The sequence below is a fragment of the Capra hircus genome, chromosome 17 (assembly GCF_001704415.2).
Source record: "Capra hircus breed San Clemente chromosome 17, ASM170441v1, whole genome shotgun sequence".
Classification (NCBI taxonomy): Eukaryota; Metazoa; Chordata; class Mammalia; order Artiodactyla; family Bovidae; genus Capra; species Capra hircus.
The window spans coordinates 9,016,441-9,034,396 of NC_030824.1; the positions used below are offsets into that span (position 1 = coordinate 9,016,441).

The 17,956-nt window shown below is 38.1% G+C and overlaps 1 protein-coding gene across 1 annotated transcript in view; it reads right to left on the reverse strand.

The window, feature by feature from the left end:
* NAA25 (N(alpha)-acetyltransferase 25, NatB auxiliary subunit) overlaps positions 1-17,956 on the reverse strand; it is a 65,107-nt gene that overhangs the window by 25,305 nt on the left and 21,846 nt on the right. Inside the window, exons 9-13 of the mRNA XM_018061148.1 lie at positions 17,638-17,727; positions 16,409-16,578; positions 13,245-13,357; positions 4,792-4,999; positions 3,848-3,937 (exon numbers count right to left, since the gene is read on the reverse strand). Coding sequence (XP_017916637.1) covers positions 3,848-3,937; positions 4,792-4,999; positions 13,245-13,357; positions 16,409-16,578; positions 17,638-17,727 — 671 coding nt within the window. The remainder of the gene's footprint in view (positions 1-3,847; positions 3,938-4,791; positions 5,000-13,244; positions 13,358-16,408; positions 16,579-17,637; positions 17,728-17,956) is intronic.

Consider the following 17,956-nt stretch of genomic DNA (forward strand, 5'->3'; position numbering starts at 1 on the left):
TTTGCAACACATTATCATATAATATACCTTAAACTAACATAATGTAACTTATCTATTATATCCCAGTAAAAATAGAGAGGGGGAAAAATTATACCCTTCATGCCTCATTTCATTCCCGTAGCAGAATCATAAAGTCTTTATTGAGTTTGTTACAATATTGCTTCTGTTTTTATATTTTGGTTTATTTGGTCCCATGTATGTGGTATCTTAGCTCCCTGACTAGGAATCCAACCTGCATCCCCTACATTAGGTGAAGTCTTAATCACTGGACCACCAGGGAAGTCCCTGAATAAGTGTTTGAGAGCATCATCCATTTATTCTTAAAGTGCTCTTCTTAATCCTTTCACATTCAAATCAGTCTCTCTAGACATCCTCCCAATTTTCTGTACATTTCTTTTGTTTTTTAATCTATTTATGTATTTGACCGTGCCAGGTCTTAGTTGCGATATGCAGGATCTTTGGTATCGGTTATGATATGTAGGATCTTCTAGTTGCAGCGTGTGGGATCTAGTTCCTTGACCAGGGATCAAACCCAGGTCCCCTGCATTGGGAACGTGGAGTCTTAGCCACTGGGCCACCAGGGAAGTCCCTCTATAACCTTTCTAATTTTTATCAGCTCCACCTTGAACAATCACTATGTCTACAACTGGAACATTCAGCATTACTTCTGTTGACTTCAAGAAACCAAAAAAAGAAAAAAGAATAAAATGAAAATCCTAAAAAACAGTAAGAAAGAAACCTTGCATCTATAATATCTAACTTTCCATGTATTTGCACTGTATGATTTTAGGACAACCTACCTTCTTTATTTCTCTGCTCCGTATTTCCCTCATTTGTAAAACTGTAACAACCTTAACTGTATTGTTAACAAGGTTTAAAACATGCAAAGATGGGCTCAATAAATGACAGGAATGGTATGGACCTAACAGAAGCAGAAGATATTAAGAAGAGGTGGCAAGAATACACAGAAGAACTGTACAAAAAAGATCTTCACCACCAAGATAATCACAATGGTGTGATCACTCACCTAGAGCCAGACATCCTGGAATGTGAAGTCAAGTGGGCCTTAGAAAGCATCACTACGAACAAAGCTAGTGAGGTGATGGAATTCCAGTTGAGCTATCTCAAATCCTGAAAGATGATGCTGTGAAAGTGCTGCACTCAATATGCCAGCAAACCTGGAAAACTCAGCAGTGGCCACAGGACTGGAAAAGGTCAGTTTTCATCCAATCCCAAAGAAAGGCAATGCCAAAGAATGCTTAAACTACCGCACAATTGCACTCATCTCACACGCTAGTAAAGTAATGCTCAAAATTCTCCAAGCCAGGCTTCAGCGATACATGAACCTTGAACTTTCTGATGTTCAAGCTGGTTTTAGAAAAGGCAGAGGAACCAGAGATCAAATTGCCAACATCCGCTGGGTCATCGAAAAAGCAAGAGTTATAGAAAGACATCTATTTCTGCTTTATTGACTATGCCAAAGCCTTTGACTGTGTGGATCACAATACACTATGGAAAATTCTGAAAGAGATGGGAATACTGGACCACCTGACCTGCCTCTTGAGAAACTTATATGCAGGTCAGGAAGCTACAGTTAGAACTGGACATGGAACAACAGACCAGTTCCAAATAGGAAAAGGAGTACGTCAAGGCTGTATATTGTCACTCTGCTTATTTAACTTCTATGCAGAGTACATCATGAGAAATGCTGGGCTGGAGGAAGCACAAGCTGGAATCAAGACTGCTGGGAGGAATACCAATAACCTCAGATATGCAAATGACACCACCCTTATGGCAGAAAGTGAAGAGGAACTAAAAAGCCTCTTGATGAAAATGAAAGAAGAGAGTGAAAAAGTTGGCTTAAAGCTCAACATTCAGAAAACGAAGATCATGGCATCTGGTCCCATCACTGCATGGGAAATAGATGGGGAAACAGTGTCAGACTTTATTTTTGGGGCCTCCAAAATCACTCCAGATGGTGATTGTAGCCATGAAATTAAAAAATGCTTACTCCTTGGAAGGAAAGTTATGACCAACCTAGATAGCATATTCAAAAGCAGAGACATTACTTTGCCAACAAAGGTCTATCTGGTCAAGGCTATGGTTTTTCCAGTGGTCATGTATGGATGTGAGAGTTGGGCTGTAAAGAAAGCTGAGCGCCAAAGAACTGATGCTTTTGAACTGTGGTGTTAGAGAAGACTCTTGAGAGTCCCTTGGATTGCAAGGAGATCCAACCAGTCTATCCTAAAGGAGATCAGTCCTGGGTGTTCTTTGGAAGGAATGATGCTAAAGCTGAAACTCCAGTACTTTGGCCACCTGATGCGAAGAGTTGACTCCTTGGAAAAAAGACTCTGATGCTGGGAGGGATTGGGGGCAGGAGAAGGGGACGACAGAGGATGAGATAGCTGGATGGCATCACCGACTCGATGGATGTGAATTTGAGTGAACTCTGGGAGTTGGTGGTGGACAGGGAGGCCTGGTGTGCTGCGATTCATGGGGTCACGAAGAGTCAGACATGACTGAGCAACTGAACTGAACTGAATTCATATAAAGTACTTTCAAGTGCCTGATGATCAATAAGTGTCAAGTGTTATTATTATTATATGGTCAGATATCTTGCTCGAAAACCAAGAGATTAGGAAAACCATGTCATTATGAGCAAGAACAGATGCTACAAATAAGTGGGGAAGGGTATCTGAGTAAAGATTAAATTACTAAGTAATCAGTTCATTATGGTTTTTACACTAAGATGACTTTTACAGCTCTATGCAACCTCCTGAATCTGGGGCTTCTGATATCAAGTACTCTGATGAAAAGAATTGCCTCCCCATCTCCGGTAGAACACAGTATAACAAGCAGCAGCATATGGGTATATACAATGTCCTACAAAAGTTCAGAAGGGGCATAAAATCTGCAATGAGAAAGGGATGAAATCAAGACACACTTCTCAGAGGCACTCTGAGTAAAAGTTAGATGAAGGAGGTGATACAGTTATTTCAAAGAGAGGCAACATGATGTTCAATGACAGAAACAGCAACAACAAAGAAGTAGATTTAGGGCTTTAAGTACTTAAAAATCTGGAGATGCAGGCAGAAGCTAGATTAGAGAGCACTGTAAACCATCCTAAGAAGGCTGACCTTTATCCTCAAGAAAATAGGGCATCTCTGAAGGATTTTAAGCATGAGGAGGACATCAAAATTGAGTGCTTGGTGAAATGACCCACAAAAGCAGGACTGTGTCTGCACACACCATTGTCTCACCAGCCCTGTTTCTTCTGCAGTTTATTTTCATTAATAATAATGCAATAAGTAGCTATTTTTTCTCAAAAACTGCTAATAAGAGAAAACATCAGAGTATGAGACCTAAAGAAAAGGCTGAATCATCTGCTGAATCCTTCTTCTCTTGCTCAATGAGTCATGATGTTTCCTTTACCATGTAGTCTTATTTTTGTCTTAAATGGGTTAATCTGAACTATATTCCAAAAAAAAGTATATGCCCGTGTATATAATTTTAAATGAACAAAAATGGCTATTTCATTCCATGGATTCATACATCTATCTCTAAACCAGTTTCCCTGCATTTTAATTACTGTAACTTTGCAATAGGTTGTTTACTCACTATTCAGAAACATTTTAAAACAGAACAGATATCCAGTGATTTAAGATTATCCTAAATATACAGAGGATACTTGGAGACTTGGGTTCTTCTAGAAGCACCCCGGAGAGAGGCAAGAAGAAAAACCTAAAAGCATAAATTAAAGTCTTGGATTATGTAATTAGTTTAAGGATTAATAATCAATAAAAACAAAGAGCAAAAATAAAGTTAAACTGAAATCACTGGTTTTTACCTGTTTCTCTCCAGACATCAGTAAGCACATGGACAGCAAGGAGACAGTAATAGTCTGAAAATTGCAATTCGGTTTTCAAACAGGATTTCCCTATAGGGGAAAAAAAATCATATCTGTATTTTAAGATTTGTTCAATGATTATTGTCCCCAAAGAGTTATGTAAAGCTAGAAAACGACAGCAGGAAGAAGGGTAAAAGAAACTATTAAGAATAAAGTAAATACCAGAAGAAAATATAAGCCATGAATTAAAAGAGTCAAAAAAAGGTGAAACTACACTCAGCTGGAGCAAAAGGCTTTCAGAACAGAGGTGATACTCCAAATAGTTCCAAAAGGACTATGTGAAAGGTTTCAAGAGAAGGAAAGAACAGACATCAAGAGCCATGTACAACTAATATAATATGCTCATTACCTCACCTAATTTTTTAGAATACAGTTAGAGAAATACTAATATCATCCACTTAGATAATTTAATTTATATTTTATCACACAATCTAAATAATTCAAACATCATCTACTTCTAAACTAAATATATACCTCATAATTTACAACATTCTTTTTGTTCATTTACACAGTCTATATATTAAGAATACTAAGGCCTACAAGCAGAAAATGTGACAATTATCATCAACTCTGCAACTCATCTGAGTCCCAATGTGATGAAAAGTGGGCTCACCAGCTCAAGAAGAATATGGCTATCTGGGGGCCTATCAAATTTTTTTAAAACTCCAAGCTCAAGAAAGGCTTTGCATTTTATTACTTGAATAGAGTTCCTACTTGATAAAATATTTTTCCTGCCAAAAGCATTAAAATAGCGTGCTATGAGTAATTAGCCTCCAATTAAAAAAAAAAAAGTATACAGACATTAAGAAAAAAAAAAAAAAAAAACTTGACTTCTAAGTCTTAGCAGAGCAGGGAACTACTGAACACTTTGAAAGGTTGCTCACCAAATTCCAGTCCATGCTGGTACCTTAACATCAGTTCTCTGACCACACTCAGCTTCTGGTTCTTATCCATCGTGTGGTACAAGCCAAGTAACCTCGTCAGCTGCACCACACACAAATGTCGCTGCAGAGCTCTGATGTCGGCGGGCAGCGCCAGCTTATCCTCTGTTGGTGTTGACAAAGGAACCACTCCGAGTAACTGATTAATGAACTGCAAAGTTGAAAAAAAAGAAAAAAAAGTACAGGTCTGAAAATGGAACTCATCTTTAGTAGGTCACAATCAACAAATACTGAAATGGTCTAGAAAAAGACATCAAGGAGAAATACAAATTAAAGCTCCATTTTCTGTCTACCAAAATTGCCAACAAAACACTTCTAACAGCACACTTGCTGGTGAAACTCCAGCAAAACAGGCACATGTGAAACATTCACTGCTGGTCAAAAGTGTTAATGCTAACACCATGCAGTATAAGCATTAAAAGATGAAAAGACCTGTGAAAATGTTTCTTAAATCACAACACATTAACATAATATACAATGTAGCAATGAAAAAGTTTATTTAGGAAGACTGTAAAAAAGAACAATTACCCTAAAACAAATACTCTATTATACTACAAATAAATTCTTAAAGGAAACACTATATACTGAAGGGAATGTCAATAGCCTTAAATTGTTTTTTTGATTAAAGCTTTGAGATAATTATAGATTTGCATGAAGTTGTAAGAAATAACACAGATCCTGTGTACCCTTCGCCCAGTTTTTCCAATGGTAACATCTTTTGGGGGGTGGGGGCACACCGTGTGATGTGCAACATCTTAGTTCCCCAATCAGGTATCAAACCTGTGGTCCCCTGCAGTGGAATCAGGGTCCTAACCACTGGACTAGGAAATTCCATCCCTATGGTAACATCTTGTATTAAAATGTTTTTAATTCTCTAAATATAGAATAAATTTTTAAAAACGTGAGTTCCACAACCAGTTCAAGTTGCACTACTGGCAAAAATGAGTTAGAAGACTTAACTGGAAGGGACTGCTACATTGCAGTCAGGGTACCAGTTTACATGTCACACATGCTTGGATGCTATACTTTGCAGCTGTCAGGATGTGAGAGAATGTTTGAGCAGCACAAATCTGGGTTTCTAAAGGTGTTTATGGAAGAGAAATGCAGCCAAGGGGTCACTATATTTTGTGTCTTCCCTCTATTTTATGATCCAAAATCAATACATTATTTTAAAGGAAAAAAAAAGTTCCAACTACACATTTATTAAACATAGGCCATTTTCACTCCCTTCCAAGATCCTATGAAGATGACAGTGAAGAACAAAAAAGGATTCACCCATAAGGATCTAGAACATGTGAAATGTGAAGAGATGACAGCAAGTAAAAAGCATTAACAAGATTTCAAAAGATACAAGGCACAAGGGCAGGTGGTAGGTAATAACCAATGTATGGGGTCAAGAACGCTGGAATCTGGTAGTATGCAATGGGGAGGCCACCAATAAACAGCAAGCCTCTTCTAGCTGCGGAGCCTTGGAAGACTCAGAAATTAAAGGCAGGAAGTATGTCTGAAAGCTAAAGTTCTGGTGAAACTTCAACAGGAGAATCTGTTAAATTCTAAAAAGTTAGACCCCTCCCAAGGTCACTGAGTGAATTCCTAAACCCAGCAGAAGTCAGGGTTTTCCTTCACCCCCAGGAGAAGCTGAACCAGAGACACTGTAGACTCAAGGGGAGACTGGAACAGATCTATTAACCTCACATCTCAGACAACCCAGTGAGAGGCGTTTTAAACGTTCATGGTTCTGTCAGACTGATTGGGGTGAAATGAACAAAAAACAAAAACATTAACTCCAAGAAAGAAAGTTGTGTAAAAAAGCTATAATCTCCATATATAAAGTGGCTCAGCTGTGAATATTTAGTCATAAAAATATAAACAGTGAATAATGACTATATTATATTGAGGGGAAAGTACGTAAGAGAAGTAGGATGTTAGAAATGAAATTATTGCTTTCCACAGTAGGATCCCATGGACAGAGGAGCGTGGTGGGCTACAATCCATGGCGTTACAAAGAATCGGACATGACTTAGCAACTAAACCCACACACACAACAGGATACCAACAGATGAAGACTGTAATCATAAAAATAAAGAACTATATGAGTGTAAAATTTAGAAATACAGCATTAAATAACAAAAGAAACAGTTAAGAGTTCAAAGTAATTTGTCTGCACAGAGCCAGAACCAGGGCTGGAGAAGGCAAAGAGCTGCAATTGTTTTTCAAGATAAGCCTTGTAGTACCATTTGACTTCTTCAATTTTATACATGTAATTTTTAGATAGAAATAAAAATTAAAATTCCTACTTATCACGCAGTTTCACATTTGTCTTAACTTTGCTTCAATTTCTCTACAATTGTATGAATTTTAACTTTATTATGATCACATAACCACATCTGTAACAAATACTCTGTGGCATTAGTTTTCATGTTTTTTATTAAATGCCCACATAGTTTTTATTGCCAGCTCTTCCATTCTTATAAGCTATTTCATATTTCTTGTAAACCATTTTATATATCTAGTTATGTTTATTATTAAGGCCTCCCAACAGGTTTTGTCATAAAACAATATGTTCATTCTCTGTTCTAGACTTTACAGTTTTACTGCTATACAAAAAGCTTCTTTAAAAACTGGAAATATTCTGTTAACTTAAAATCCCAAGACAAAGTAAACAAAATATAAAAATGTCACCAGGGGTGAGACACTTGGGATATCTGAACTGTATGGTCCATTCTTAGGGACCAGTTCCATTTTAGAACGTGTCTCCTAATTCAGCCAGACAGCAGTTCTGTGTGAACCTTACTTCGAGAGTCCACAATCCTCTGACAAACATACTGCTGAGTGGCGGAATTTTTAGCTACTGAAGTCATCCTACATTTAACAAGTTGTGGCAGCATAATTACCCCTCTCAATTAAAAAGTTTACACAGGACTACAAAACTCACTGCAATAGCCTTCAACCCTTTGTCTCACTGAACAATGACCACCTCAACACTGCTGGTATTTCGCTATTTCTAGAGGGTTCCTCCCAGTAGATTATTACTATATGGGGTCACAGAGGTGACCTAAGATTTTCAAACATGTCGATAAAGTAGAGCTTCTGGTTCTGAAACTGTGCTAGCAAACCTATATGAATCTCAGCTTAATGAGATGTAAGCACTCCTCTAATGCATTCCCATCATTTGATGCTTTAATTTACAAGATGGTAAGCACTATGAAGCATGGGCAATTGTTCCCTACCTTAGCACTCAGCACATAACATGGGTGACACTTACTGAATAAATCTCTCTCTCCCACATGGTTCTATTTTCTGCTTTAATCCCTCCAATAGCAGGAAACCCACACACTGTGTTTTTAGAGAATTGTGACTATAAAAAAGATCTTTTTCTCACTGAGCCAAATTCTTAATTCCCTGCAACAACTTCTTGCTGGTCCCTGTTCTTATCCCTCTTCTACAGGAGAGCTTTTCAAATTAGGAGAAATAAAGTACTGTCAGCACCAGACCAAAAATCTCTCTTCCAATAACCATTTCTCAAAGGTTTTCAAGTATAACCTAGAACCTTCTTTTCTGGCTATGTTACAATTTATCTAGAAAACTTCTAAAGCTTAGTCTGAGCTTAATTAACACCACTCCAAGACTAACCTTTTCTAAACCAAAGTGAATGGTGGCAGTCATTTCAGAATCCAACAGAGAACACTGGCTACTTACCAGTTTGGGAAAGCACTGCTCCATCTGCCCTAGATGTGTAACCTCAAGACTGCCAGAGCACTGAGTGCAGGTGGACTAAGGGGAAGGTCACGAGACAAACGCTGCAGTCCTCACCACTGCACTCCCACTGAGCTTCACTCATTCTACATGGGGTGACAGAGCCTTCTGGAAGAACAGACGGTGGGAGCCCTGTGACAGGAAGACTTCTGACCTCCACTAATTAAGACCTTTTTATAAGTAAAGCTGACCCAAAGGTCACAGACTTTCTTGATAGACACTAGTATTTCTTAATATAGTGCTCTATCCTACCTTGGGCACACTGTTCTTCCAACTGGTATTCTACTCCAACTGCCCATTACCCAAGGATACTCGGGGCTAAAAGCTTAAAAACCTTTAATATGCAAGAAGGTATGAAATTCTCATTAATGGGTGAACAATCTGATCCAATACACGTTGCTGTGGATGAGGAGTCTAAAGGTTCGCCACTTCAGCACGTACTTGATTTGCATTGATTTAATCACATGAAAAAAATCCTGATAGTTGACAATTAACTACCATATGGTACCCAGGCTTAGATCCCTGAAGAGATAAAGGACACTAATGGAAGAGCTACAGAAATACAAATAAAGTCTAAAGGCCAATTAACAGTATCAGTTTCTTAGTTCTGACAAATGTACCACTGTTTCTAAGACATTAACATTGGGGAAAGCTGGGTGAAGGGTCTAGTGTAACTTTCCTATAAATGCAGTTATTCCAAAATGAAGGGTTTTTTTTTTCTTTAACTTTACTGAAGTATAGTTGCTACAATATTGTATTAGTCTCAGATATACAGAAAAGTGACTTAGTTATATTTTTTTTCAGATTCTTTTACATTATAGGCTTTTATAAGATATTGAATATAGTTTCTTCTGCTTTTTATTTATCTATTTTATATATAGTAGTGTGTGTATCTGTTAAACAATACTCCTAATTTGTCCCTTCCCGCCTTATTCCTCTTTGGTAACCATAATTTTGCTTTCTACATCTGTGAGTCTGTTTCTGTTTTGTAAATAAGTTCATCTGTGTTATTTTCTAGATTGCACATATAAGTTATATCATATATTTGTCTGACTTCTTCGTTTAGTATGATAATCTCTAGGTCCATCTGGGCTGCAAATGGCAACATTCATTCTTTTTTATAGTGAATATCTCATTTCATGTGTGTGTATGTCTACCATGTATGTATGTAAGGGCTTCCCTGGTGGTTCAATAGTAAAGAATCCGCCTGCCAATACAGGAGATGTGAGTTCAATCCCTGGGTTGGAAGATCCCCTGGAGAAGGAAACGGCAACCCACTCCACTACTCTTGCCTGGGAAATTCCATGGACAGAGAAGGCTGGTGGGCTATACTCCATAGGGGTGAGAAACAGTCGACATGACTTAGCAACTAAACAACAATATATGTATATATGTGTGTGCGTATAGACACAGACATACACACGCCATATCTTCTTTATACAGTTATATGCTGATGAATACTTAGGTTGCCTTCTTGTCTTTACTACTATAAACAGTGCTGCTATGAACACTGGGATGCATGTTATCTTTTCAAAATAGAGTTTTCATCTTTTCTGGCTATATGCCAGGAGTAGGATTGCTGGATCACACGGTAGTTCTATTTTCAATGATTTAAGGAACTTCCATATTGTTTTCCACAATGGCTGCACAAATTTACAGTCCCACCAACAGTATAGGAGGGTTCCTTTTTCTCCATACCCTCTCTAGCATTTATTATTTGCAGACTTTTTTTTTTGCAGACTTTTTGTTGAAGCCCATTCTGACTGGTATGAGGTGAAACTTCACTGTAGCTTTGATTTGCATTTCTCTAATAATTAGTGATGTTGTATATATTTTCATGTGCCTGTAGGCCAATTGCATGTCTTCTTCAGAGAAATGTCTATTTGGGCCTCCAAGGTTTACTATTTAAAAATCCCTAAGATTTGATGACTGCTTCATCAAGAATAAATCGTGATTTGACAAATTCAGCAATTAACTGCTACAGTTTTGAAAAAATCAGAGACAAGACATTAAAAGGAAAGTCCACTGGACTTTATCAAACTTTAAAATTTTACTCTGGAAATTTCCTGGTGGTCCAGTGGCTAGGACTCACTGCTAAGGTTTGACCCCCAGCCAGGGAGCTAAGATCCTGTAAGTCCCATGACATGGGCAAAAATACAACTTTGCTCTGCAAAGGATCCTATTAAGAGGATGAAAAGACAAGCTATAGTCTGGGAGAAAATATCTGAAACCACATATCTGACAAAGGATTTACATCAAGACTATCTAAAGAATTGTCAAAATTCAACAGTAAAAATCCCTGGTGGCTCAGACGGTAAAGCATCTGCCTATAATGCAGGAGACCTGGGTTTGATCCCTGGGTCAGGAAGATCCTCTGGAGAAGGAAATGGCAACCCACTCCAGTACTCCGGCCTGAAAAATCCCATGGACGGAGGAACCTAGTAGGCTACAGTCCATGGGGTCACAAAGAGTCGGACACGACGGAGCGACTTCAACAGTAAAAAAAAAAAAATCAATTAGAAAATGAGAAAAAGATAACAACAGACATTTCACTGAGGAGAAAATACAGATGGCAAATCAGCACATGAAAAAATGTTTAACAATATTAACCATTAGGGAAATGCACATTAAAACCATAATGAAACATCACTGCATATTTACCAGAAGGGCAAAAATAAAAAACTGTGGTAACACCTAATGCTGATGAGGATGCAGAAAAACCAGATGACTCATACATAGCTAACAGGAATTTAAGAGACCGAGTCACTATGGAAAAGTTAGGCCTTTTCTCTAAAAAGCTAAACATGCAGCTACCATAAGACCCCACAGCTGAACTCCTGGGCATTTTCTCAGAGAAATGAAGACAGGTTCACATAAAAAACCTGCATGCAAATGTTCACAGCAGCTCTATTTGTAATAGCCTAAAACCAGAGACACCCAGATGTTCTTCAACAAGTTAAAGAAACTTGTGGTACATCCGGATCAAGGAATATTATTCAAAATAATATTGCTGTACCAGCAATGAACATGTTACATGTAACAACACAGATGAACTCCAGGGAATTATGCTGAGTAAAGAAGGTTATACATAATATGATTCCATTATATAACATTCTTAAAATGATCAAATGTGGAAAAAGAAAACATGTTAGCAGTTGCTAAGGGAGAGGGATGCGTAAAGGAGGAGATACAGGGAGGTGGCTGTGGGCAGAAAACGGTAAGCAGCACATGGGGGGCACTCTGGTGGCAGAACTACTATGCATCTTGTCTATGCAGTGGCCACATGAATCCACATGCACCACACACACTAAATACACACACACAAACACACCCCACATATACATACAAATGAATGCACGTAAAACAGGTGAAATCTGAATAGGCAAAATGGGTGAAAGACATACAAATCTCTCTGTATTATTTCTCTCTCTCTACACACACACCAGGAGAATTCAATTCACACACACACACACACACACACACACCAGGAGAATTCAATTCACACACACACACACACACCAGGAGAATTCAATTCACACACACACACACACACACACACACCAGGAGAATTCAATTCACACACACACACACACACACACACCAGGAGAATTCAATTCACACACACACACACACACACCAGGAGAATTCAATTCACACACACACACACCCACCCCAGGAGAATTCAATTCACACACACACACACACACACACACCCACACCCACCCCAGGAGAATTCAATTCACACACACACACACACACACCAGGAGAATTCAATTCACACACACACACACACACACACACACACACCCCAGGAGAATTCAATTCACACACACACACACACACACCCCCCAGGAGAATTCAATTCACACACACACACACACACACACACCCCAGGAGAATTCAATTCACACACACACACACACACACACACACACACACACACACCCACACCCACCCCAGGAGAATTCAATTCACACACACACACACCCCCCAGGAGAATTCAATTCACACACACACACACACACACACACCCCAGGAGAATTCAATTCACACACACACACACACACACACACACACCCACCCACACCCACACCCACCCCAGGAGAATTCAATTCACACACACACACACCCCAGGAGAATTCAATACACACACACACACACACACACACACACACACACACACACACACACCCCAGGAGAATTCAATTCACACACACACACACACACACCCCAGGAGAATTCAATTCACACCCCCCCACCCCCCCACCCCCCCACCCCAGGAGAATTCAATTCACACACACACACACCCCAGGAGAATTCAACACACACACACACACACACACACACACACACACACACACACACACACACACACACACACACACACACACACACACACACACACACACACACACCCCGCCCCCCCCCAGGAGAATTCAATTACCTACCAGGGGCTTATTCTCATTGAGGTCCAGCTTTATAAGAAATTATGCCTTGTATCTGCAGCACCTAGACTACTTGGCTTGATAGAGCAATATCTTGATAATCTCATGTTCACTACTTTCAGCCATTTTAGAAAAGAAACATGGACTCTTAACCTAGTTACAATAAATACCGGTAATCAACAGAACCCTACTTACTTTTGTACACTGTGAGGCAGGCAAGAGGTCAACAAACACCTTAAGGTCTGTGAAACAACAAGGTTTATCCCCAAACTTTTTAAAATACTGGAACATTAATTCCTCTGGATCACCTAAGAGAGAAGAGGGTAAAATATCACTAAATAATTCATGGACTAAAGAAATTTCTAATTTAAGTGATAAGTCTGATTTGAGAAACATGAAAAATGAAAATTTTGCTTCAATGAGAATGAGGATGACAATGAGGGCCGGAAGATGGCTTGTTAGTTTAAAAATAAACGAATACTTGAAAAAGAAGTTGAATCCTACCAACTCAGTTATTACACTGAGGAAATGTGAAGTTTTTCATTCAACTGAAGTTTAAATAGTTAAAAAGTTTTCATTAAAGTTTAAATACTTGAGTCTATACGCAAGCATTAAACAAACATGCTTTTCTCCAGTTCTTGAACTACTTAACAAATATTAAATAAATGTTAACTGCATGAAAGATAATGTTTCTTAACAAGCACGCCAACAGAAGAGAAAGTCAATGGGAAGAGCCATGGGCCAATAACTCCAAAGTCACAATGTAAAATTTAAACCTGGATATGCAGAAAGCTACTAGCTCATTTTATTTTTCCTCAAATTAAAAATAAAAATAATAAAAGTAGAATGCTCTCAAATTGAACTAGACTTAGGAAGCAGAGATTTTTAATAAGATCTCTGTAAGATTTCAGGCCTCAGTTCCTTCTGTTCCTAGGAACAGAGATTCCATAGCCTTAATCAGATTCTCACAGGTCTCTGTGATCCAAAAGAGACTAAGAATCACTCACTAGTAAGAAAAAGACAAAAACTTCTTCTGTGTGGGGAGGTTCAGTTCAGTTCAGTTCAGTTCAGTTCAGTCACTCAGTCGTGTCTGACTCTTTGTGACCTCATGAATCGCAGCACACCAGGCCTCCCTGTCCACCACCAACTCCCAGAGTTCACTCAGACTCACGTCCATCGAGTCAGTGATGCCATCCAGCCATCTCATCCTCGGTCGACCCCTTCTCCTCCTGCCCCCAATCCCTCCCAGCATCAGAGTCTTTTTTCCAAGGAGTCAACTCTTCACATCAGGTGGCCAAAGTACTGGAGTTTCAGCTTTAGCATCATTCCTTCCAAAGAAATCCCAGGACTGATCTCCTTCAGAATGGACTGGTTGGATCTCCTTGCAGTCCAAGGGACTCTCAAGAGCCTTCTCCAACACCACAGTTCAAAAGCATCAATTCTTCAGCGCTCAGCCTTCTTCACAGTCCAACTCTCACATCCATACATCCATCACCTCCACTAGCTTTGTCTGTAGTGATGCTTTCTAAGGCCCACTTGACTTCACATTCCAGGATGTCTGGCTCTAGGTGAGTGATCACACCATTGTGATTACCTTGGTGGTGAAGATCTTTTTTGTATAGTTCTTCCGTGTATTCTTGCCACCTCTTCTTAATATCTTCTGCTTCTGTTAGGTCCATACCATTTCTGTCCTTTATTGAGCCCATATTTCTTTACATTGATCGTTGAGGAAGGCTTTCTTATCTCTTCTTGCTATTCTTTGCAACTCTGCATTCAGATGCTTGTAACTTTCCTTTTCTCCTTTGCTTTTCACTTCTCTTCTTTTCACAGCTATTTGTAAGGCCTTCTCAGACAGCCATTTTGCCTTTTTGCATTTCTTTTCCATGGAGATGGTCTTGATCCCTGTCTCCTGTACAATGTCACGAACCTCCTAACTTCATCAGGCAGTCTATCTATCAGATCTAGTCCCTTAAATCATTAGACAAATCCAATTTATAAGATTCAGGTGGGTGAGAGGGAAGAGGAAGATAGGAGATGAATATAATAGCAAGTGTGAAAGCAGATCCAAATATTTTTCTTTCCATCTTGGGAAAGAAAGCTTTTTTTTTTTTTTTTGCCTGCACCATGCAGCTTGTGGGATCCTACTTCCTCAACTTGGGATTGAACCCAGGCCCCTTGAAGCGGAAGCACAGAGTCCTAACCACTGGACCACCAGGGAAATCAGAAAAAAAAAAAAAAAAATTCTTTCAAATATATTTTAACAATATTTTGCTGAAAGTCACATGAACAATTTTCATTTGCAATTCGGGAATGAATACAAACTAAAGTGACTGAGGTAGACCCAAAGAAAGAAGTCAACATGGAATACAAAACTGGCTGTGAATAATCGACATATAGAATGACAGAGATAGCCAGTTAATTTCAGAATAAACTGCAGAGAACACTAATTACATGATTAGAAGGGAAAGAGATGTTCTAGGATAGGTTTTAGGTACTGAGAAGTGCTCATCATCTGAGGACAACTGGTCCCTAAAAAAACCCTCTTAATCAACTTTTAATGAGAACCAAATTTCTGTAATGATGAATGGGGGGGGAGGGGGAGGGGAAAGGTTCTTTGGAGCTTTGTCTTCAAAAAGAAAAAAGAAACTGAAAATGTTTTTAAAGTTCACGATCCTAAACCTAACAAAATTTAGGGTATAATTAAAACTAAAGCTAATTCTAATTCTTAATATGAGCAGATTTTGGCTGGGAGTAGTGCTTTTTCCCCATAAAACTGTGAACTAGTACAATATGACCACATTCACTCTTCTGCAGTAAGCTCAACAAGAACCATTTTACAAAAACATCTAAGCGTTTCATCAAATTTCCTGAAGGTCTCTCTTAATCCTCTACTATCCAAATCATTCTTCTCTCCCATCTTGTCATTATCCTTATAAATTTTCTCAACTGTTAACTGCTCTAACTTGGCCAGAAGTTATTTTGTCAGTGTTTTTGTGAGTGCTTAGAGCAAATTTTCAAGAAATTCATTCATTCATTTCTTGAAATCCTCAAACTTTTACAGAACTGGCTATTTTACTTTGAAATTTATTTTGATATTATTGTTAGGTCAGCAAAAGAATGCCTGACAAAGACTCTGATGGCATAGAGAGAAATGTTAAAGTTAAGCCAAGCTGCGTGTGTGACTGAGGCCAATTTTATTAGTGATCCATTCATCAGTAATTCTTTTCAGGTTATGAAGACATTTGCTTCGCAAAACACAACTTTATACTGTAGGCCTCAGAGAACAGATACCGCCCTTGGGTACCGAGTGTGTCCCTATCCCTTCTCCATGGTTCCCAAATATTATTACAGCTTCTTACCCAGTTTGTACTCATCATTAAAACCTTGACGTCGTAAACGTCTAATCAGCTCCAGTTTAGCTAGATGTGGTCCTCGGAGATGGCGAGAATTTTTAGATTCTTCTGTTATCCGATCTTCTATAAACCTCACAGCTTCTTCTGCAGAATAATGTACTTCTCCTTCTAAAGAGCTGGGTATAAACACATGAAAAAGGTATTTTGTGCCTCTATTGTTCTGTGCCAAAACTTACAAGTCAAGCCAAACTGATTTCAAGAAACAAATTAAAAATAACAGTAAGTATCTGACAACAATAAACAATACAAATGAGAATAAAAGCTATGAGCATATTCTGATGGTTAGCACGACACATGATTCCTCCCAGTTCTGGCATCTGATTATTACAGAGATTAACCACCTCTACTGTTTTCTTTAAAAAACATTATTTATATATTTTGCATATATAAAATATTACCTAATTAAAAATGTAAGTAAATTTTAGTGCTACGAAAATGAATCTGAGAAAAATTAGAGACTTAGTTAATATTATAAAGTAAGCATCATTTCATAATTGGTTACCATGAATCCTATTTCCTTATTCACTTTTTTAAAAGATCCTATTTAAAAAAAAAAAAAAAAAAGATCCTATTTATGAATACTGTCTGTAATAGCCCCCAAAACAGCAATTAGCAACAATACAAGTACCCATCAACAAGAGACAGACTGAATGAATTTCGTACATTTCTAAAACGGAGTTCTCTTAAGTCACTAAAAAGAATTAATCAAATCTGTGTTTACTATATATGGAAAGACGCCCAAGATACATTTTAAGGTGGGAGAATATCAAGTTGTAAATCATTACATCTAAAAGAATTTCATTTTTATGTTACGTAAGAATAGTTATGTTAGTATATGCATAATATAAATAAATTTGGAAAATATCAAAGTATTTTTCAAATAAATCTGGAAGATATCAAACTATTATCAAGAGTAATTTCTGTCAATCATATCTTGATAAAACTGGGGAGAAAAACATCCTGGGAACTAACATTTTTCACACCATACGTTTCTGTCCTAATTTAGGATTTTTACAATGGACATGTATTTATTTTAAAATTTTAAAACCGAAAAAAAAAATCTTTCTTTGAAAGAGATACATTATTGAGACAGAAAATTCAATTAGGCTTATAAGGAAATCTTTTTGCTACAACATATTAAAAAGTGCTGTAATTCAGGAAAAACGACAACTTACTGTTCACCTTCAGCAGGAGGAGTCCAGGCCTCTTCAATCAGTCGAAAGACAGAATCGAAATAAGTCAGATAGAACTGCCAGTCATCTGAGCTAAAATCAGATTGAATGGTGCACACAGGATTAAACCCAAGTTGTGACAAATCTGCCTGAGGAACCATGATACTCAACTTATTTTCTAAGTGATATTTTAGTCTTCATTAGGAGAAATCCAATCTTCCCTCTGGGTTTCTTCTACAGCCCTAAAAGGGCAGCAACTCCAAAGGTATTTTTAAGGTCAAACACTTCTAAGAAGCTATTTTTTCCTTCAATAAAATAACCA